Consider the following 23877-nt stretch of genomic DNA (forward strand, 5'->3'; position numbering starts at 1 on the left):
TCAATGGGGTCCTGCATTGCACTGTTGGAGGGTAGTCTCCATTCTATCATCGTCTGCTGGTAATTGGGGCTGGCAGTCCCTCCTAAGTGGCAAAACCCTTTCTTGACTCAAGTCTAAATGGAACTGGCACATAAGGATGTAGCAGGTGTCTTGAGTCCCAGATTTGTTTGCTCTTTTCAATTCTTTTTTTTATGTCTCCTGATTTCTGGGGAGGGCAATACCAGCAAGTTTGTAGAGGGGGTTGGCGGGAGTAGGATGTCATGTCCCTGTGATGACGTAAGTAATTAAGAGGAAGACAACAGAAGTGGGTGAGGCTCATGACCAGTTTTTGGTTTTGTAGTTATTCAATATCAGTTAAAGTGTGATTTTCATGTAAACAAGGTACTGTATTGTACAACATTTTCAAGATTTGCATTGCAGTCACCAAAGAATACATAATACTTTATGAAATTTGTGTCACTTGGACTGGGGAGTTAATTTACCATTGTGGTGCAGCTCGGGAATACTCCTGCAAATGAACTATGATGTAAAAATTGGGAAGTAGGACAGAAAGATGGAAGAAAGGAAGTGAAATATGTAAAAGCATAATGTTAAAAAAAAATTGCTGCAGCTAGTGGGCAAAGGGAGGATGCAAATGTAGCAATTAACTATGACATCAACCTCATACCAACCCCTTAATCTCTATTGTTTGAAGTATGGAGGTCTTGCTGACATGAGTGAGCCAGTCTATATTTGCATAAAAAATTCTTACCAGTATTTATATATAATAAAATACTGTTAAAAATATAAAATAATGATCTATTGCAAACACAGGTTATCATTTTTGAAAGGTTTTAACTAGGGTACTTCCTACAAAGAAATGACTCAAGGAAAAATATCAACTTTATGATTTTAATATTGCTCTGGCAAAAAATAATTTGAAAATACAGATCTTCTGAATGTCATCTGCTGACATTTTGTAGTTTTATAAATAATCAAATACATGATAGGCACTTTTGTGTGGATGCAAAATGATGGAATTTATTCACTATTTAAATGCACAGAGTAATAATGTGAAAAAATTCTGAAATTGTGCCAAAAACAAAGAATATGAATGCATAAAGGGATAAAGAAAAGTGAATACCATAACAAGGGTCCAAAAGCTTGAATGACAAATAAATCAATATGTATAAATAGACTACTTAGATAAGCAATGCAATATTGATGTGCAGGTTCATAAACCTCAATTAAAACAAATACATTGTATAAATAAGATAAACAAATAAGTAAATAAGATTATTTAACAAAAAATAACCATAATAATACAATCATAATAACTTAGTCAAACAACCAAAGTATCCACTCTTCAAAATACTGTGGCTGTGTGAAACCTGCTTCACTCAGTAGGGGACTTTTTATTTGCTTTTTTTTTAATTTGTTGCATTTCCCAATTCATAGATGTTTCACAAATAGAATACATTAACCTACAACAGAACAGTTAACAAAACAATATTTTCAAACAGAAGAATTTTAATGTCAGTAATGACGGAACTTCAATCTTAGAATGTAACAAAGATTAATTTCCATTTCTTAGTCTATAATAAATAGTGTAAACCAAAAACATAAAGTATTCCTTATATAGACGAATTGAACATCCTCATGAACTAAATTACAATATTGTCATCTAAGTTTAAAATATGAAAAAGTTTTGATTAAATGATGCAAGTTTCCAAACACCTCTGGAAACATCAACTGTATCTTCACAGTATTATATACAATTCTAAATACAGTACTGTATTTTATGAAAATTATATAATGTATATACTTTTATATATAGTGCTCAAATAGTAATGTATCTTTTGAATAAGAAGATAAAAGCAGTAAAAAAAGATACCAATGACATAATTATACAGCTGAATATGTTGAAAGTCCAATTCTGATTTTAGTGAGCTTTTCTTTCCACATAAAAGTAACAGACTAAGGTTCTCTTGCAACATCCAATCTGCATCAAAGTTTATTGCAGACGAGAAGATCTAAAACTACCGAAATTAATTACAGCCATGAATGAAACAAATTTCCTGTTACTACAATGAAATCACATCAGGTTTTGTTGAAAAAAATTAACATCACTATTTAAAAAAGAAAACTATTTAATAACATAAATGAATTTCCATTCAGTGTGAAATAACTTTTCATATTAGTTAAAAATCTCTTAAGGTACGAACGAGAGATAAACACATTACCAATGCACCTTCTGATCTTCTAGTTCTGAAGCAGCGTATTTCACATTCTAAGCATGTTGTATTTGTTTCAAAATGTACTGTACAGCATAATTGTCTATTACTGTAGTTCTGACACTAAGCTTCTCATTAGCATTAATAAAACGATAATTTTCTAAACACTATGAAATACTATGCTTACCGTACTATGCAGATTAAATACAATTATAACAATTTTTACTTTTGATATTACAGAACTGTACAGGGTGGAGCTGTGACTTGTAACAATCCACTTGCAAAAGTTCTCTTGAAAGATGCATTTTAGAAACTTTTGGAGGTGCTTTGAGTGTTAATTACTTGCTCAGACCGGTTCTCTTGCAAGACAGGGGCGAATATGAATTCTAGAGAGAGAGAGAGAGAGAGAGAGAGAGAGAGAGAGAGAGAGAGAGAGAGAGAGATTAAGCGGTAAAATGTGATTTTTCAAAAGTTAAATATAAATAAGATAATTTTGGTTGAGAGAGAGAGACCAGTAAATTGTGATTTTTCAAAAGTCAAATATAAATAAGATAATAGTTATGGTTCCCCTCTTCAAGTGGAGTAGTCAGATCAATTAGAAAATAAGAATTTTCTTAAGGATGGCTTGTGTGAACAAAAACATGAAAACTAAATTAATTTTCCTTAGGGTCAAAGTGCCATGTGGTCTCCAAGGACTTGCCCGTGAAAGGACAGAACAAGGAACGCAATAAGACATGAATAAATGTATCAAAGAATTATTCACTTCCCTGCTATACGGCTTTTGTATCAACGTGCAAAATATGGACTCTGTGGGTAATAGGGAGACCCTCGAGTCCAGGCACATTAAAACTTGACACAGCACCTCAGTTGCTGAATTTCATCTGCTTTGAGTCACCTAATAGAAAGGAACCATCATCCTAGTTGTCTGCCATGCTACAAGCACATCAACTTGGCGCCTACCCGCCATCCAAATTTCTGTCAGACAACCATCAACAACCATTACTTTACAAGTGAAATAAAGAACGAACGCTTAAGTAACATCACTTCAGATTTTCTTTTTTTCATTACATTAACTTGATAATATGAAGTAAGCTTTAGGTTAAAACCCTGACATTATTTTTAATATTAGATTTTTTGGTTTCGATACTGGTCAAGTCAGTGTTGTTAGCATTTTTGCTGGTCTATTTTAAATAGGGTTCAGACTGAATTGTCTTCCCTTCCCAGTGTTAAGATTTGATAACCTTTACTAAATTAATTTATAAATTTACATTAATTTTATTTTTTAGCCAGCTTAGCCTATAACATACTTTTTTCATAATTGTGGTCAAATTGTTGAATGTTAAGGTTTTAATTGCCATTGCCATTCGTTTTTCACTCTGGTAATTTCATTTAGCAAGAGTGTACAATTCATATATTTAGGGTTATGAAAAGGAAAATTAGCCTTAAGGTCAATCTATAATTATTATTAGGCTAACATAGTGTGATTTGGGCTTTCTCTAGACATTTCATAAATGGTTATTCATTAGTGCAGTTTTGAATAACTCCAAATATTTTACAGGCGTATAAGTTTAGACAAATCCTTGAACTGAGTTTGTTCTTATTTATTGCTAGGTATTTCTAACCTTGGTGAGGTTAGGCTAGAAAGTGGGATTTGTCAGGTTATTTGGCTATATTATAGCAGTGTTATAACCTAAATTAACCAAATATTTGATAGATAATTAGCAAGTGATAACCTATTAATTATAAAGTATTCTCACATAGGTGAGCATATCTGAATACTACGATAATTGTAGAGAGGAGTTATTTCTGTCCTCCATCAACTGGGTATATGGCCATAAAGGCTTGTTGGCCATCCTTCCCTTTTTACAGGTGTTGCATCCCTTTCATACTCATGTGATATGGGTACCAGAGGGATGCATGATGGAATCCTATATGGTTGATTAAATCTCTGAAGTGGCCTGGGCTGAGCCTGTAACGCTGGTCTCTTTTTATTGGCTGGCTCTGTTACATCTGCTGATCTCTATTATAGGCCTGACCCTTACAACTGAAATCCACTATTCTTTTTCAGTGGGATTGAAAGACTTTCCTCAGAAGTAAATTGTTGGCTGCCAAAGAATTAACTGTAACTTTGTCAACTGATTATTAGGGGAAGAGATGTTACTTTATATAAATTTATGTATGTAAACCTTCTCCAGATGGCAAGTTACCAATACATGAAGTCTTGCCTTGAATTTAGCCTTTTCAAAGTTCTGGAATGCCTCTTATGTAGGTTTGCACAGTGACTAACTTCCAGAGAGGATATACTAGCCACCAGAATAAAAAAAAAGGGGTCTTCCAAGCACTGAACTTCATTGTCCTAATGAATATACTATATGTGGGATATTCCCTTTGCTAATTATTTTATAGACTCACACAGACTTTTCAAAAATATATAAAAATTATAAACACAAACTTATGGGTACATATATATCTGGTATACACATATAGGAATAAACTCAACTTATAGCTTCTAGAATAAGAATAATACCACAGATACTACATTACCCAAATGAGGTTTAGAAGACAATACCAGCAATAAAATTGAAATGCTCATCATATCAAATTTACAAATGAATAATAGTGTTACTGTAAACCTCAACACTAACACCTGGCACTAAGAATTATGTAATAAATTCATAACCTAATGAACTGTCCTTACTTTAGAAGTTGAGGTAAAATCCTGTCAATCACCAATAAGTCAAGAGTGTAATATAAAACTTCATCATTGAGCAATGATCTATGAAAAGATGGTTTCAGGGTAATGTGTCATCAGTTAGCAGATGAATTCAGTTTTGGAAATGCAGTGAAGGGGTCAATACAGTCAGAGCCTGTGGGTTTCTCTTAAAAACAATGAGTCTGTGCTTTGCATGTTGATATACTGGCCATAGGGCAGGGAAGAAAATATTTCTTTGGTATGTTATGTCATAATGGACTCCCCGATAAAGCCTTTACAGGGCAGTCTTTGAGGACCACACAGTAGCCGAACCCCAAAAATTAAAGTTGTTAAGTAATATCCAAAACTTTGAAATATTGTTAAATTCTAGTACAAGATTTTTTTGAAAATCATCAATGCTAATATGAGTAAAAAGTCTTGTAAAATAGGAAATTTTTCAAATTTTACATGCAAAATAACCATGGTAATACTAAGAATCTATCCTAACCATGGTTATACTAAGAATCTATCCTGATTATAAGAATTAACTATACATAGCATATAAAAGATAAGTCTTCATGTAAGTTCCAGTGCTAAATTCATTAGGCAGCCATAAAGAATATAGCCCATATACCTTTTGGTTTAGTCATATCAACAGCTGTAAAGAAGGGCATATGCTACTCCTATCTGAATCTAATATTTCTATGCTTGCTAAAGATTTTTACATTTATTAGCCTTTAGGTTAAATTTAATATTACAGTATATACTGTATTAAGTTATAACTTTGTAAAAATCTATCAACAAGATATATGAATAGCAAACACAATTCAAACTAAATTTCTTATTATTAATATCAGTATCACTGTATTCTATACATCTATAGAGACATATAGTTACAGAAAACCTTGGGAATGAATCTACTTTGATACACAAAGCTATCTAAATATGGATCCATTTGCAAAATATTTATTTAAAAAGTAAATAAGATCATACATTTAAGGTACAATACTACACATCCTATAATTATTCTTGACCTTCAAAATACTTTCTTAACCTAATGAAGCATTTTCCATTAAACTTTAAAATTCGGACAAATGAAGGATTGGAACTTACCTTCGTATTTGACGGAAGAAAGAGCCTGAGTGGATGTACTGAAGCGTCTTGAATTCACCGCCGGGTTAAACACCCAAGGAGAAGGCGCAGTATCATGGGGCTGCTGATTCTTGTTTGAGTCATAATCATTTTCTTGTGTGTGTTTTACTATGGGTACCTGTTGATGGTGACTGTACTGCATGGGCTGAATGTTAGAATTAGGTGGGTGAACTTCACGAGCCTCGAAGTAATTATCGGTTCCCTTTTCAAGCTCCACTCTTCTTCCGATAGGCTGAAAATACAATTGCTACTAACTCCACAGGAAAACTCAAATGACTTTATGAATAATGAGGATACAGTGTTGTACTGTAGGCTACACAGACAGTTCATCATCTATACAAAATTGGGAAATGACACCAGAAAATTTAGGAAATAAATGCTGCTTCTTTCAAGAAATTAGTAGAAAATATCCAGACTATCTGTGGGAAAATATGTAGAGGGATAACAGCCTCGCCCACAAAAATCTGTGCAACATGTCTTGAGTCTTGTATGAGTGACAACTGACTGCATAAAGGACCAATGTAACTTTAATGTAAAATAATGTAAAATAGATTAAGAGGACCACTGAGTTGTTTTGAGGCTCTCATAAAGTTGACTGGGAACACCCAATTGTTAAATAGATAAAAAATAGAGTAACATACAAAGTTGCAAAGCTCAGCAAGCAGAGGCTAAAGAGAAAAAATGAAAAGCGAAATACTGAGAGCAGAGCATAGGAGTATGGGATGCTTTAAGCAACCTCCAGTGTCACCAAATACCAATAAGTCTACTGTAGTGTATGTTATATACAAGGGTGAACATCCTCTATTCAAAAGAAATTTTCTTGAACAAAGAAGTTTACAAATTAGTTTACAGACACCAAGTTTTCTATATTTAGTCACATGGCTCTCCCTCTAATTTGGTCTTCAGCGAGAGGCTGGATAGTTACGTAAAGAGACCAAAAGTAATGAAATAAAAGTAAAAGGCTGAAAAGAAAACTTTCTTTGGTCATGAAAGGGGAATCAACAGGAGTATGTGTAAGTCAAACTTCGAGAACAAAATAATATGAACATCAGGGGAGGGTCATAGAAATAATTGCATATCTAGTTGTTAATAAACTATTAAGGATAAGGAAAGGTCTAGAAAATAAGTAATTTTAACAATACAACTAATATTATATAAAATTTCTTTTCACTCCATTATGTAGTCAAATGTTTTATCTTGTTCTCTAATTTAGACCCTTCATCCTAATATATAATAAAATGTAATGGATATTCAAATATTAATTTTTTGGGTGTGGAACACACAGCCTGAGAAAAATAGACACTAAGTTAAACTACTGCAAAGCTTTGGATAAAAAATTCAGCGCGGCAAAGGTAACTGTATAGTATAGTGAAGCAATGGAAAAATTACGTACTTGTACATTAATCTGACATAATTTTTGATAACACACATGCATTAGCTTAATAATAAATCCATTGGGTTACCCCTATACTACTTTCAAAACATGACTGTGGTCTTGTTAGTCTCACCTCCATTTACAGTTTCACATACGATTTTCCTCTTTGGCAAGTCATCTGAGTACTCTTTATTCTCATTGAACTTGGCCTCAAATTAAATAAACAATTATTTATCTCTTCCTACATTACTTAGTGTTGTTAACCTACATTCTAATATTAGAATTAAAAGACAAGCATCATGAACTTTTACTATACCTGTCTATGAACGTAAGTACTCCGTAGGGCTGGAGAAGGATGAGACACAGCCAAATCCAAGTGAGATAGTCTTGGTGATGTGTAGATAATCTTTGGTTGGTTTCCCTCCATAGGTGGGAGGGGCATAAGAGATGAGGTCACAGCTGTATGAGGGATCTTGTAAGTAATTATTTCGTCCATTACAGTAATCCCTGTATTCTTCCTCATGGGGTCATGTGCAAACTGTAACAAAATGTTTGAGGTTATAAATGAAAGATGAAAATGGAAGTTTAATGAAAACAGTTAATTTGGACAGACAAAAGCAGGGCTGCTGGGAAGATACACTGCTGTTCTAAAATACATAATCATAAAAAACTACAACACAAGACAAAAGCATTACAGTATATACTAAGAATAAATTTCAAATAATAGTTTATGAATTTGGTTCTCATAAAAGTTAAAAATTTTTTCTTTTATTTTAGTAGAATCTAACGTTCATAGTGCTCTTCTCTTAAAGATTGGTCTAATACATACATTTATCATATAAGAAGAAACTTTGTTTTATTTCCTTTATACAAGCTTAAGCCTCCAGTAAAGTACAGGGACAATCTGGCAATTAGGGGTAATAACCTAGACATTGGTTCATTGTAGATTTTTTTACTTTCAGCCTCGAAATCCTAACTAAATCACCATTCTTCTGACACCACTAGTTAGTGGGAAGGAGGTAGGGGGGCATGCATTTGAACATCAGTTGAGTATATAAATAATGAACATTATTCTTCAAAATAGAGTTTAATTCTATGAAAATACCAACGTTCATAATGTTCACTCCCTTTACTCTGATGGAGGTGGGTCACTACAGGAAAGAGATAACAAATGTAAAGTCCTAAAATAATAAATTTATCTAGCACTTGAGACACCTCTTGGTATAATAACCGACCGTCACCAATATCATGAGCCCTAATCTTCACATGTTTCATCTGACTTGGATCCAATCATCTGTGAGCCTTTGAAGGTTTAAAGGCCACTCATGGATGGCAGAGGAAAGGGACAGTGACATTGCCCTATTGAGCAGGACAATGCCCTAGAGACTGCCCATATACAGTATACATATGATCAGCACCCAAGCCTCTTCTCCACCCAAGCTAGGACCAAGGAAGCCAGGCAATGGCTGCTGATGACTCCGCAGATAGACCTATAGGACCAAGGAAGCCAGGCAATGGCTGCTGATGACTCCGCAGATAGACCTATAGGCTCTACCAAACCGCCCATCCTTAGCTCACAAGGATGGTGAAGTTGCAGTGACCAAAGAAACTACCAAGTTTTAGCGGGACTCGAACCCAAGTCTGGCGTTCACCAGTCAAGGACGTTACCACATCAGCCACCAAAAATTTTAACAAGAAATGACAAAGAATTTTTGGAAAGAGAACAATTTGAAATCCTAACCCTACAAAGAAAATTAGGAATTTTCCCTGCTTACCAGTCCTCATAGGACAAAGAAATCTATTCTCTGATACATCACCCACTTTCTTTTTTAAAGAGGATATATGGAAAATTTGAGGCAAACGCTTAAAATCATCCTTGATTAGGAATGTAGGTAAAACAAGATGAGATCATCATCTTTCTCCAAAACCTACATTAAATGAAGGCTTGTAGTGTCTGGCTTGTAATAAAGATAACAAGAAAGGCATCCTACCTAAGAGATCTTTAACAGAAAGATCTTTCAAAGGTTCAGAAGGAAAACCCTTTAAACATTGTAAAACTACTTGTAGATTCCAATAAATTCTGCCAATACGTTTTTCAAAATGAAAATACACAAAGCAGATAAATCCAAGTCTAAATGTTCAAGTACAGTATTCAGCATGGATCTATAACACTTAATAGCAAAAATGAATAGTTTCCTTTCATAAGAAAAGAAAACACAAAAATTTAGCAATATCATCCAAACTCTTTCTAGTCACTGAAATATTTCTGGATTTGCACCAAACAAAACAAATATTCTATACCCTTTGATATCAATTATTGGTTGACAGTCTTTTGGAGCCTAAAATGAACATTCTAGAGTACTTATAAAACCTTTACTTTGGAAAATTCAATGGATAGTCTCTATACAGTTAGAAGTAGCACACGAGTTTGGGTGCACCGACCTCAAAACCAGTTGTCTGAGAAGACTGCTGTTGTAAGGCAACCACCTTGGACATTCCTTCAGCTGACATCACTGATCTGTAGACCACTCTCTTTGAGGCCAAAAGGAAGCCACCAGAGTAATACTGTTGTTTGTAAACACTGAGATTGTTTTTCACCATTTGAACCATGGGAAATGGAGGAAAAGCCTACTGATCCACATTAAACCTGCCCTACAATGGGGCATTATCTTCCTACGCAAAAGGATTTTTAACTGATAAACAAAGCACCTTTATCTCCTTACTGAGCGATGTCATAAACATGTTTATATTGGGTCTTCCACACCAGTTCCAAATCTCTAGCACAACAGATGCAGAGACCATTTGTTAGGAAGGATCCTTTTTTTATTTTTGCTTAACTGATCTGGTAAGATGTTCAATTTCTCTGGAATAAACCAAGGTAGAAGGATTATTCTTTTCAAATTCATCTGAATCAATAAAACTTCGCTATCCAGAGAAAGGATTCTGACCTGATTTCCTAGTTTCTGAATATAATTATTACTGCACTCATGTTGTTTGAAAACCGCCACAAACTTTCCCCAATACAAGTGACTCATGAACCGGAATGGCCTTGAACACTGCTAAAAGTTCCAAGCAATTGATAAGAAGATTTGATTCTATCCCTGACAGATAAGAGATAAAATAACAGTTGTGCTCCATTCTGTCTGTAAAATATCCCTAAAATAAAGATGTTTGGAACCCTCACTTTTAAGGACACTCTGGGATTACCAATGATTTTAGTTCCAACAATTCAGCAGTTGAAGTTGGTTCTGCATCACTGAAATACAAATTGGGTCTAGATGGAATACTCTGTTACAATTCAGATTGGGATGATATTAGAAAGCTCTCACCTTTAAGCAACAAATCAGAATGAACTTCTCAAAGATAAAAAAACCCTTGTCCTTAGTAGTCTCATCTACATTCAAGCTGACAGCAAATTCATCCTCTTGACCTACTCCAACAAAAGTAGAAAAGGCTAAATCATGTTTTCCCACGGAAAACCCGAAAAAGGATAAGTTACTCTTAACATTCCCAAATATAGAATCCTCAAAATTGGAATTAAGAGAGAATCCTCCAAACTGAACAGGAATCCTCTTTCCAGCACCCTGAGCAGTACTTGTTGAACCAGATTACTTTTTAACGAAATGTTCGAAAATAACCAGTCATCCTGGTGCAAAAGAGTCCAGATTCCCAGAAATCTCATCCACTTCAAAATTGGAACCATAATCCTATACTTAATGCAGCAAAAAACACACAATAGGGGAGGGCACCTGGGTTTAAACGGATTCCCCGACTGGTGACCCATCTCCAGATTACCAGCTTGCCTTCTTTCTCCAGCCCTAGCCCACGTTCTTATTCTGTCTTTCTTTCTCTCTCTCTGTTTCTATATAAACTGGTGTACTGAATTTCCAAAATTGTTACAGAACTCTTACTTTTGTTTCCCTGGCCTAGTGAATCATCTTAAAAGGTACCTACAGACTTTCCTCTTTGTTTACTCCACCTGCGTTATGCAAGGGACTCGTTTCAACATTTGAGGTACCAGCACCTATGTTAACACCACCAGGGAAAATCAAATATGTGCCAGAGGCAGAGTCTACAGTAGACCAATGATCACTGCCATCCACATGATGCAACCGTTCAGATCTTGATGAAAATTTAAAAGATTTATCATCTATTAATTTTCCCTGTTCCACATGAACCATATGATATGCCATGCCATTAATATGGATATAAATGGTTACTCACAAGTGCTTACTTCAGCAACTGAAGGGATATTAGGATCCAGCCTACCAGGTCAGTGATCTACCTCAGAATCTGATGGTCGTAAAGAGCAGACTGGAATACGGAAATGTAAAGGTCTTGCAATAGAATGGCCAGAAGAATTGTGAGTGTAAAACTTGTGGAGAGGCAATAGATTCTATTATGTGCTGCGCACAATCAGAACCCTTACTAACTGGTGCACTATAACCGATTGGCAAAACTTGAAGTTAGTCTCGGCTTCGAAACAGGACTAAGAGATGAGAAACACTACCATTCTCCAAAGTCTGACTGGTGTTAGAATTAACATGCGAAGCAAAAGAAATAAGGCTCAAAAAGCTCATACTATCAAACACCGAAAGCTTGTTAATAGCTATTCTGTTTTGGACTTGCCCGCAGAGTCGTAATTGTTTTTGTGCTTTCGGTGTTTTCAAGAGTTTGTCGTTAATTCATCATGACTGACACCTTTACCAATGTTAAGTACCATAGTTTGTTTCGACAGTTTTTTTTTCAGTACCGGGTTTTTGTTCTCTTTCCAGTAATGTGGATTTTAATTTTGGAAGAGGCTTGGCCTTCCTCGGTGACGGCAGCCATTTAGGCCTTGTTCGCTTCGATAGTTTTTCAAGTTAATATTGCCTATCTGGTACTCTGTCATCTCGGTTATATCACTTACGTTTTATGACCATTTTTATTATTATTTTAGTATTGTTTTTATTATGGTATTTTTTTGCTAGAAAGTCCAATTTGGACGAACGAAGAATAACATTCTTGCCTTGGTTATAGTTTATGCACACGCCTCGGGAAGGTGCTCGTTTTAGACTATATCTTTATATTTATTTGTTACGTTGTCGTTATTCTTCGTTCTTGGTTATTACAATTTTATCAATATTCTTATCATATTATTGTGTGATTTTGGTTCTTTATAATGTAACCATGAGAGCGTGAGCATGGAGGGCTCGTTTTCTGTTACTACAGTTACGAGTTACCCTTTCTCTCGTTTTCTTTCTTAAGCTCGAGTAAGGAGAGGTGGATTTCCCGTTTTCCGTTTTATACGATCACGAGTTATTCCTGCCTCCGTTTCTTCTCCGGGTTTATGATATTACGTTTGATGGTATTTACGTTTTATTGATGTGGTTACTGTTAATATAGCTAGCATTATTAAGAGGTTCCGTTAGTGTATGAGTCATTATTTTGGGATCGCTTTATGCCGACACCCGTAGCTCCGTTCTCTTCGGAACGTTCACCGCCTTGAGTTATACTCCGCTATAATGGATACTCATTGGGTTGGGAACTAGTCAGATATTTGGAGTGCAACGGTAAAACCCGGCACTCAGACTACGGCTTCGGCCTTATGCACACGAACCTTTTTTCATGATTAATCACCGCCTTGAGTTATACTCCGCTATAATGGATACTCATTGGGTTGGGAACTAGTCATATTTGGAGTGCAACGGTGAAATCCGGCACTCAGACTCCGGCTTCGGCCTTATGCACACGAACCTTTTTTTATGATTAATCACAATTTCATTATTACGGTCCTTTTTCATTGAATCTCCGGCTTCACCGGAGATCACACAGACGTTCAGCATTGAGGTTAATATTATCTTACCGATGATGTTCACGTTTTCACTATGGCGGACCTTTGTCACCGGATCTCCGGTGTCAACAGAGATCACTCAGACGTTCAGAACCGGGGTTAACATTATTTTACCGATGAAGTTTATAGTTACATGTTACGTGGTTACTGGATTTTAGTATATTAATTTGTAGCTCTAGCTAACAATTTTGGAAACCATATTAGTCACACATAATTAATGTTATTTACAGTATTTCTTTTGATTCATCTGTTCACTGACCAGAGTCTCAAGGAACAGTAAAATGGACTCTCATGGCATGGTTGGTTTCGACCTGGCTTTTTCACTAGAAGGGGCTAGCGTTCGATCCCAAGTACGGAGTAGAAATTTATTTCTATTTGAACACGATGTTGTATGGATATTTATCCATATACTGTATATACATATATATAATTAAATATATGCATAAATATAGACATATGTATTATATACATGTACAAATATATACATAAACATATATATTATTGTTTATAGATAATTTGGTTGATCCCAGCCTGTGAATAGGATCACTAACCAGAGTTTCAAGGAACATCCAGACTTATGTTTCCTTTCTTTTACAGAAGGTCCACCTACATGGTATGGTTCCCGGAGTCCTGCACGCTCTGCTATGAGCTGTCCTCCCTACTCCTGAACGATGATGTAAGTTGGTTCTAATTTGTTTCTTTTTGGTATCCTTTGGCGATGATTTAATTTGTTCTTGATTTATGTATACATCGCTTATTGAGGAGAACGGTCTTCTCCTTCATCACTAATCCCCTCCCTTCTTTCAGGATGATGATGAATCTCTCCAGGCTGCAAGAGCGGCTCTCCGCCCTTGGGTGTCAAGATTTGGAAGGAATGCTCCATCTGGCGGACCCTATCTCCTCGGCGTGTCCTCTCTAGGGTTGGACGTCGACCCCATGGTCGGGCAGGTAGGTGGTGATGAGTTTTGAGCCTTCAGCTTTGCCATTATCTGCGTCACCGGCCTAGGACCCTCAAAGGATCCTGATGTTCATATTACCTTGCATAAATCCGTGACTGCTAAAAGACTAAGTCCGATAAGTCCAGGGCTTCGACAGCGGGTCGTGCTCAGGATCCCTCCTTCCCTGCCGATCTGATCAGGGATAGGGTTAAAGAGCTGATACAACACATTCTAGGGCAAGCCAAGGAGCTATGACGGAGCTCAAAGATATGGTGGCGAATCGGATCCGTTCAGGAACTCGGATGTCTCCCCCTACAGCCCCAGACGCATCGAAGTAACCTCCTTTGATAAAAACAACCCATAGAAATTTGCCTTACATGTCCCATATATAGATGGTACCATAACTCTGGATGGCATAGGCGTCCGCCCTCTAGAGGCCCTAGAATTTACCCTCCGGGACTAGAATTCCCATTCAACGGATTCGTTCGTTTGAAAGAGCATGCCTTGGTTAGGTTAGACAAGGTACCGAAGGTAACAGTAATATTTCCTAAAGAGCAGGCCCAAGCTGTCTGGGCCAGGATGTTGTCAGTCTGGGGGTATGCTAATTCCAAGCTCACCCCACACAATGGGGCCTACGCCATATCTAGAACTGCTCTCATTATTACCTTGCCTATTACGGATAAATTGACAGGTCTTACTATTCAAGATGTCAAAGAAGGTTCTGCCATGCCGGCTCTTAAAGAGACGGACCCCACCTCGGGGAGTCTCTAGCCTCGATTTATCCCACTGAGACCTTGTTTCGGATATTCACGAAGAACCTATCTCTGTCAAACCAAATTGACCTACACGCTTTGTGGTTTGCTCGGGTTAGTTGTAAGAAATACGTTCTGTCTGAGGCCTCTATCAGACATGAACCGAACAGGCTGATAGCTTCCTCCTGCTGGGGTAAAACCCTCTTCCCTCAGGAGGAGGTGAACAAGGTTCTACAAGATGATACGAGAGCAAACCAAAATTGCAGGTGAGGTGGGGCCTCACTGCCAAAAAGAAGGTCGAAGACCAAAAGCAAGCTTTCTTCAAGAAGAAGCAGAGATTTACCCCTTACAAGACGAACCGGGGTCACTGCCATCAATCGTCAGTTACCCACTCGTCATCACAGTATTCCTCTGATTCGACGTCTCTACATCCGAATCCCCCTCATCAGGTGGTCTACCTCACTGATTCCCCAGGTACACAGCCCAACCCCGTTTGGATGTCCTCGCCTACATACAGCCCTAGCTCCGAACCCTCAGGTTCCTTTCGTGGACACCAGAGAGGAAGCTACAGGAGTAGAAGACAGTTCCGCCATCGAGGCGGACCTAGGAAAAAGGGGGCTCGGGGAAGGAAAGGACCTAGATTCACTCCCTCACAACGAGGTGGTCCCGGTAGGGGGGAGACTTTACCACTTTTGAGACCATTGGACCTTCGGTCCGTGGGCTCAGAGCATAATCTCTAAAGGTTTGAGGTGGAAATGGCCACAAGGTTCTCCTCCTCCACTAGTGACCTTCTCCCAGAAATCCACTCCCATCCTGAAAGCGTACACCACAGAGTTACTCAAGAAAAAAGCAATCAAACGGGTTCGATCACTGAAGTTCCAAGGCCGCCTGTTCACAATTCCGAAGAAAGGCTTGTCGGCATTGAGAGTGGACCTGGACTTGTCAAAGCTAAACTCTTACATTCTCTGCAACAAATTCCGGATGTTGACTATCTCTCAGGTGCGGACCTTACTTCCCCGTGGGGCCGTCACCACCTCTGTCGACCTTACCGACGACTATTATCATGTGCCTATAGCTCGAAACTTCTCTCCTTATCTGGGTTTCCGCCTAGGGAGGAAAGCCTTTGCGTTTAAGTCATGCCCTTCGGCCTCAACATTGATCCCAGGATATTCACGAAACTGGGAGAGACAGTGTTAGAACAACTCAGGAACCAAGGAATACAGATCATTGCTTATCTGGACGGTTGGCTCACTTGGGCCCGGTCGGCCATACAAGGCAACAGAGCTACGAAGGAAGTACTTCGATTTCTCGACAACCTGGGATTTCGGGTCAATCTCCAAAAGTCCCGCCTGCAACCATCAGGCCACTTAGATTGGTTAGACATTCAGTGCGACCTTTCGAAGCACACGTTGTCTCTCCCTTCCAAAAAGGTAAGAGGAATAGCTTCCAAGATCAAGAATTTTCTCAAACACAAACAGGTGTCCAGAAGAGCCTTAGAAAGAATCCTCGGCATTCTCCAATTCACTTCAATAACAGATCTCCTATCAAAAGCCAAAATCAAAGACATCAATCGAGTTTGGAGAAAGAGAGCTACAGTACCTTTAAGAGACAAGGTCTCGAAGATCCCCTCTGTCTTGAAAATGAGACTACGCCCATGGTCCGAACCGAAGAACCTCTCCAAATCGGTTCCTCTACAATTCCCACCTCCACAAGTGACATTCCATACAGCCGCGTCTCTAAGTGGATGGGGGGATTACTCCGAACATCAGATGTTTCAGGGCTCTTGGTCACCCGCCATGAAACAGTCCCATATCAATGTTCTCGAAGCCAGGGCAGTGTTCTTGACCCTGAAGAGACTCTCTCCTCCCGAGGTCGACCCACATCAGAGTAGTGTCAGACAGCACAGACGTAGTACACTGCATCAACAGAGGAGGATCCAAGTCACCCAACCTGAATCAGATCCTGGTCAATATCTTCGCCTGGGCAACAGAACAGAAAAGAACTGGTTCCTGTCAGCAACTCACCTAGCGGGAGTCCAGAATATGAGAGCGGACCCACTATCCAAGACGAAACCACTGGAGTCAGAATGGTCTCTAGACATAATTTTATTCTGGTGGATACTCAGGCTGGTTCCGGGCCTCCAGGTAGATCTATTCGCAACTCAGATGAATCACAAACTTCCTTGTTATGTGACCCCAACCCTGGACCCTCAGGCTTATGCCATGGACGCATTAACCCGGGATTGGAACCATTAGAAGAAGATTTACCTATTTCCCCCAGTGAATCTTCTAATGAAACTTTTACACAAACTACGCTCCTTCCAGGGGGCAGTGGCTTTAGTACCACCTCACTGGCCAAGAACAGTTGGTTTCCTCTCCTCCTTGAGTTGAAACTCCGTCCCTTCCGGATCCCGTTCCCCAAACTGACCCAAGTAATCCAAACTCACTGTGTCAGATTCCTCAAGGATAGCCAAAACTCTAACTTTGTGGACTACAAGAAGTTTGCAGCTCGTAGAGACGCGAACATTAACCCGGAAAACGTTCTCTTCATCGAATCAGACAAAAGGGACTCGACAATTCGCCAATATGATTCGGCCTTTAAGAACTAGCAGATTTCCTAAGAGTTCAGACCATAATCGTATGTCTCCGAATTTAGCCATCTCTTTCTTGAGGTTCCTATTTGACAAAGGCCTGACAGATAGCACTGTAACCACCATCAAGAAAGCTTTGAAGAAGATCTTCCTTGTTGATTCCTATTTCTCATCTATTCCAAAAACATGTGCTAGGCTTCGACCTTCGGTTCGGCCACAATAGGACTCTTGGTCTCTGAACGGTGTCCTCAAACTTGTGACGGACACGGACAATGAATCCTGCTCTAATATCACTCTTCTTATGAAGACTTTATTTCTAACGGCTTTGGCCTCAGGTGATGGAATATCTGAACTAGCAGCTCTCTCACGAAACCCGGAAAACATAGATTTCCTCCCTTCAGCCGAAGTACTGTACTCCTTTCTCCAGACAAAGCTTTCCTAGCTAAAAATGAGGATCCGCAAAATAAGTGCTCCCCTCGGAAGATTATTCTTCTTCCCCAGGATCCTTTCTCTGTGTCCAGTCACTACTCTCAAGGCCTTTTTAGCTAGAACTGCCACCTGCTCGACTGGCCCCTTGGTTATCAGGGAACAAGGAGGTACTATTTCCATTCACGGTATCAGGCAACAAATCCTCTACTTCATTAAACATACTTATCCGGAATCATTTCCCCAGGCTCATGATATACGGTCAGTAGATACCTCCATCAATTACTTCCAGAACAGGGACTTTGATGATTTTAAAAAATATACGGGTTGGAAATCCCCTATGGTTGTCAAACGCCACTATCTAAAGATCTTACAGGCCCTTAAATACCCGACGATGGCAGCGGGGAGCCTTATCTCTCCCTATTAATCTCTTCTTCTTCCTTTCTTCCATCTCTTCTCTTCTCCCTCCTGCCCGCCACTCACACCCCGTCGCCACTCTCCTGGGTAGTTTGTTAGCCCTATGATATTTGCCATGTTTAATTCCTATGGTTTAACTGTTATTGTAGTTACCGTTCCTTTAATGTTTAGATATGCTTAGACATGTAAGGTTTGATGCCTTTTGCGTTTCGACACTCAGTTGATTCCTTGTCGTCATAGCTATTTAGCCTTACGTTCCCTATGTCATTTGGCTAGTTGGTAATTGGACGTTTACTTACATTATTATATTATATTATTGTCGTACATGGTGATTGTATTCTCCTCATTATGTTATTACTTTATTGGGCTTGGAAGGCATTCTCTGGTACATTTTCACCGGCCGTCACAGGTCGACCCAGAAAAGGGATTTTGACGAAGGAAAAATCTATTTCTGGGGAGAGACCTGTGACGCCCGGTGAAACCCTTCCCGGTTATTTTTGTACGGACCCACCCTTTCCTTGCCAAGCCATATGTTCTTGCAGAAGGATGACCTAGAGGGCGATCGTGTGGGTGACGGTGGCGTGGTCCAAGTGTGGTTTCTGGGATCTTTGTTACGGTCCTTCCCTTTGATGAAGGAGTTATCTAAATGGAAGACAGCCTGTGAATAGTGGTTTTCACACGCCCCTGATGTATACACAACACTCACGAGGTGCTCGTGCGAGGGTAGTAACCTCTGCATTCCATGCTTTTATCTTTCACTGGTATATTTGGAAGATTTATATCAGAAAAAGTGTAAAGAAGGACTTTTTCACCGGGAGTCACAGGTCTCTCGCCAGAAATAGATTTTTCCTTCGTGAAAATCCCCTTTTCATCCCAACTGTAATCAACTAGCCTAGTCTCCTCTGAATTTTCCCCTGAACTAAACATTTCTTCTCTTTTATGTTTGTCACTGAAAAGTTGAGGTAGCCTATTGGAGACATCACTGTCTAGCAATCTGTTGAAGGGGAGTTCAAGACATGCTCAAGCATGATAGTTTATAGAAGTGTCTGCAACTTCACAATCCTTTTAAGCTAAGGATGGGGTGTTTGGGGGAGCCTATACGTCTACCTGTTGTCATCATCAGTCAGTGCCTGGCCCTCCTTGGCCCTAGCTTGATGAAAAGAGTGCTTGGGTGCAGATAATCTGTATATATGGTCAGTCTCTAATGCATAGTCCTGTCTCTATGACATGTTCCTGTCCCTTGCTTCTGCTATTTATGAGTAACCTTTAAATCTTTACTCTTCACAGCACAAACAATAATGAATTCATATTCTTAACAACAATCATTTGAATCGCAATATGTCCCCTGCCAGGAGATACAAAGAAAATGATTATCATGACTGCAAAACAATGACCCTCTTGAACAACTCTCGCAGTAATTACTTACAAGTTCAGAAAACAACATCCATTATTGTTAAAAACCTAAATCACACAAAACCACAACCTGGAGTAGGGTAAAACACCAACTAAGCACCACAAGGACGACAAAAGAACTGAAAAGATAAAGAATATATGGCATACCTAAGCCACGGTTATTGCCATTAATTGCTAGATTTTCACAATACTTAACTGGAGGCTTAAGATTATTGAAAGGTATTGAGAGGAAAGAAAATGGGAAAACTTTAATTTTAAGGTAAATGTCTGCATGAAACCAAGATTTGAGGAAGTGCTATGAACATCAAGGAGCTGGGAGTTTCACAGAAAAAATCATTTAAACTGCTGCATTATTTCACTACTGATCGGGCTACATAAATTTTAAAAGTTTAAACTAGTCCTCCTGTCTCCATTCTATCAATTTTAGGCAACTCAAAAATAACGTCTGTTTCTCAATCCAGCTTCACTAAATTATGAGACCACTATTTTATGGGGAGGTGGGCTGGTGAATATGCAAATACAGGGTATTACAGTATGGATATAATTCTTAAAATGAAAGTAATATTATCATAATTTTGCCTACAACACCAGATATCCACAATACTGTACTAAGATATATCGCAAAAGACTTCATCTTAAAAAAAGAAACATATACAGGGTGAAAATTAGGGAAGGTAAAGTGCTAAATAGGTTGAAAGCTGAGTGGAATGAGACCAAAAGGGAACATATGCCAACTTAAAAGGCAGACAAAGGTGTGTCAATGATGATGATGATATTAAATGATTGGAATTTTCAATTTTGGAGTAGCCAAATATAATGATGGCTATTAAAATACAGAGAAAACAGTACAACTGAGGTCAGAATAATGCTATATAGATCCCTAATCACTGACCACAGTCTGTGGCAGACATGACAAAACATAGCTCAAATTTAAATTCCACATTAGCAGTCCCTCTACTCTTTAATAAAACTTGATATTTTTTTATTAGGCTGTGAAACTGATACACTATGGCAATGGACTCCATGGGGAACTATAATGATATGATTAAGAGCCACTCTGACAATCGCCCAACTACATCAATTCCTAGCAGGAAAGTTCACAAATAAATAATGGTTTAAGCTTCAACCATCTGGCTACTAAAGTATAAACAGAAAAAAGCGTTGAAAAAAGTGAAATATAAACGTGAATATCAATACAATAATCAAACAAAACTAACTCACCTTAGGCCTCTGGCATGATAAAGTTTCTATCAATTTTTCATTCAGGACTTCCTTCTCTCCTCGTATCCTCTGGAGTTCCTGCTGAACTCCTGATGTCGAAAGGATAAATAACATCAGTAAGAAAAAAATGTTATTTTTATTAATAAAATAAATTTTTGAATATACTTACCCGGTGATTATATAAGCTGCAGCTCTGCTGCCCGACAGAAAAACTCTACGGTCAAAATACGCCAGCGATCGCTATGCAGGTAGGGGGTGTACATCAACAGCGCCATCTGTCGAGCAGGTACTCAAGTACTCCATGTAAACACAGAACCAATTTTCTCCTCGGTCCACTGGGTCTCTATTGGGGAGGAAGGGAGGGTCCTTTAATATATAATCACCGGGTAAGTATATTCAAAAATTTATTTTATTAATAAAAATAACATTTTTCAATATTAAACTTAGCCGGTCATTATATAAGCTGATTCACACCCAGGGGGGTGGGTAGAGACCAGCATTACTTGTTTACATTATTATGAGCTAAGTATTTTGTATTTCATTTTAGCAGTTATTCAAAATAACAAACATAAAATAAATAAGTACCTGGTAAGGAAGTCGACTTGAACAATTACTCTGCCTTTTTAAGTACGTCTTCCTTACTGAGCCTCGCGATCCTCTTAGGATGCTGAGCGACTCCTAGGAGCTGAAGTATTAAGAGTTGCCACCCATACTAAAGGACCTCATCAAAACCTCTAATCTGGGCGCTTCTCAAGAAAAGAATTTGACCACCCGCCAAATCAACCAGGATGCGAAAGGCTTCTTAGCCTTCCGGACAACCCAAAAAACAACAATAAAAAACATTTCAAGAGAAAGATTAAAAAAGGTTATGGAATTAGGGGAATGTAGTGGTTGAGCCCTCACCCACTACTGCACTCGCTGCTACGAATGGTCCCAGGGTGTAGCAGTTCTCGTAAAGAGACTGGACATCTTTAAGATAAAAAGACGCGAACACTGACTTGCTTCTCCAATAGGTTGCGTCCATTATACTCTGCAGAGATCTATTTTGCTTAAAGGCCACTGAAGTTGCGACAGCTCTAACTTCATGTGTCCTTACCTTCAGCAAAGCATGGTCTTCCTCATTCAGATGGGAATGAGCTTCTCGTATCAACAGTCTGATATAATAGGAAACTGCATTCTTTGACATAGGTAAAGAAGGTTTCTTAATAGCACACCATAAAGCTTCTGACTGTCCTCGTAAAGGTTTAGTTCGTCTTAAATAGAACTTAAGAGCTCTAACAGGGCATAAGACTCTTTCTAGTTCATTTCCAACCAAATTAGAAAGGCTTGGAATATCGAACGATTTCGGCCAAGGACGAGAAGGTAGTTCGTTTTTGGCTAGAAAACCAAGCTGTAAAGAACATGTAGCCGTTTCAGATGAAAATCCGATGTTCCTGCTGAAGGCGTGTATCTCACTGACTCTTTTAGCTGTTGCTAAGCAGACGAGGAAAAGAGTCTTTAAAGTGAGATCTTTAAAGGAGGCTGATTGTAGCGGCTCGAACCTTTCTGACATAAGGAATCTTAGTACCACGTCTAAATTCCATCCAGGGGTAGCCAAACGACGCTCCTTCGAGGTCTCAAAAGACTTAAGGAGGTCCTGTAGATCTTTGTTGTTAGAAAGATCTAAGCCTCTGTGACGGAAGACTGTTGCCAACATGCTTCTGTAACCTTTGATTGTGGGAGCTGAAAGAGATCTTTCCTTCCTCAGGTATAATAGGAAGTCAGCTATTTGGGTTACAGAGGTACTGGTTGAGGATACTGATACCGACTTGCACCAACTTCGGAAGACTTCCCACTTCGACTGGTAGACTCTAAGAGTGGATGTCCTCCTTGCTCTAGCAATCGCCCTGGCTGCCTCCTTCGAAAAGCCTCTAGCTCTCGAGAGTCTTTCGATAGTCTGAAGGCAGTCAGACGAAGAGCGTGGAGGCTTGGGTGTACCTTCTTTACGTGTGGCTGACGTAGAAGGTCCACTCTTAGAGGAAGAGTTCTGGGAACGTCCACCAGCCATTGAAGTACCTCGGTGAACCATTCTCTCGCGGGCCAGAGGGGAGCAACTAACGTCAACCTTGTCCCTTCGTGAGAGGCGAACTTCTGCAGTACCTTGTTGACAATCTTGAACGGGGGGAATGCATAAAGGTCTAGATGGGACCAATCCAGTAGAAAGGCATCTATATGAACTGCTGCTGGGTCCGGGATTGGCGAGCAATAATTTGGGAGCCTCTTGATCATCGAGGTTGCAAAGAGATCTATGGTAGGTTGGCCCCATGTGGCCCATAGTCTCTTGCACACATCCTTGTGTAGGGTCCATTCTGTTGGGATGATTTGACCCTTCCGACTGAGGCAGTCCGCCATGACATTCATGTTGCCTTGAATGAACCTCGTTACTAGAGAAAGGCTTAGATCTCTTGACCAACGTCATAGAATGGGTCCCTCCTTGTTTGGAGATGTACGCCAAGGCCGTGGTGTTGTCTGAGTTCACCTCCACCACCTTGCCTAGAAGGAGGGACTTGAAGCTTTTCAAGGCCAGATGAACTGCCAGTAGCTCCTTGCAGTTGATATGTAACGTTCTTTGATTCGAGTTCCAAGATCCCGAGCATTCCCGACCGTCTAATGTCGCACCCCAGCCCGTGTCCGATGCGTCCGAGAAGAGAACGTGGTTGGGGGTCTGAACAGCCAGGGGCAGACCCTCTCTGAGGTGGATATTGTCCTTCCACCAAGTCAGTGATGACTTCATCTTCTCGGAAATGGGGATCGAGACCGCTTCTAGCGTCTTGTCCTTTTTCCAGTGCACAGCTAGGTGAAATTGAAGGGGACGG

The 23877-nt window shown here is 39.1% G+C and overlaps 1 protein-coding gene across 3 annotated transcripts in view; it reads right to left on the bottom strand.

Moving 5' to 3' along the window:
* Positions 1-1795: 1795 nt before the first annotated feature.
* LOC137633288 (uncharacterized) overlaps positions 1796-23877 on the bottom strand; it is a 52484-nt gene continuing 30402 nt past the window's right edge. For all 3 annotated transcript variants that reach the window (XM_068365506.1, XM_068365505.1, XM_068365504.1), the window contains exons 6-9: positions 21023-21111; positions 7749-7970; positions 6019-6289; positions 1796-2599 (exon numbers count right to left, since the gene is read on the bottom strand). In XM_068365506.1, the coding sequence (XP_068221607.1) occupies positions 2520-2599; positions 6019-6289; positions 7749-7970; positions 21023-21111 (662 nt within the window). In that variant the 3' untranslated portion in view covers positions 1796-2519. The remainder of the gene's footprint in view (positions 2600-6018; positions 6290-7748; positions 7971-21022; positions 21112-23877) is intronic.

The sequence above is a fragment of the Palaemon carinicauda genome, chromosome 42 (assembly GCF_036898095.1).
Source record: "Palaemon carinicauda isolate YSFRI2023 chromosome 42, ASM3689809v2, whole genome shotgun sequence".
Lineage (NCBI taxonomy): Eukaryota > Metazoa > Arthropoda > Malacostraca > Decapoda > Palaemonidae > Palaemon > Palaemon carinicauda.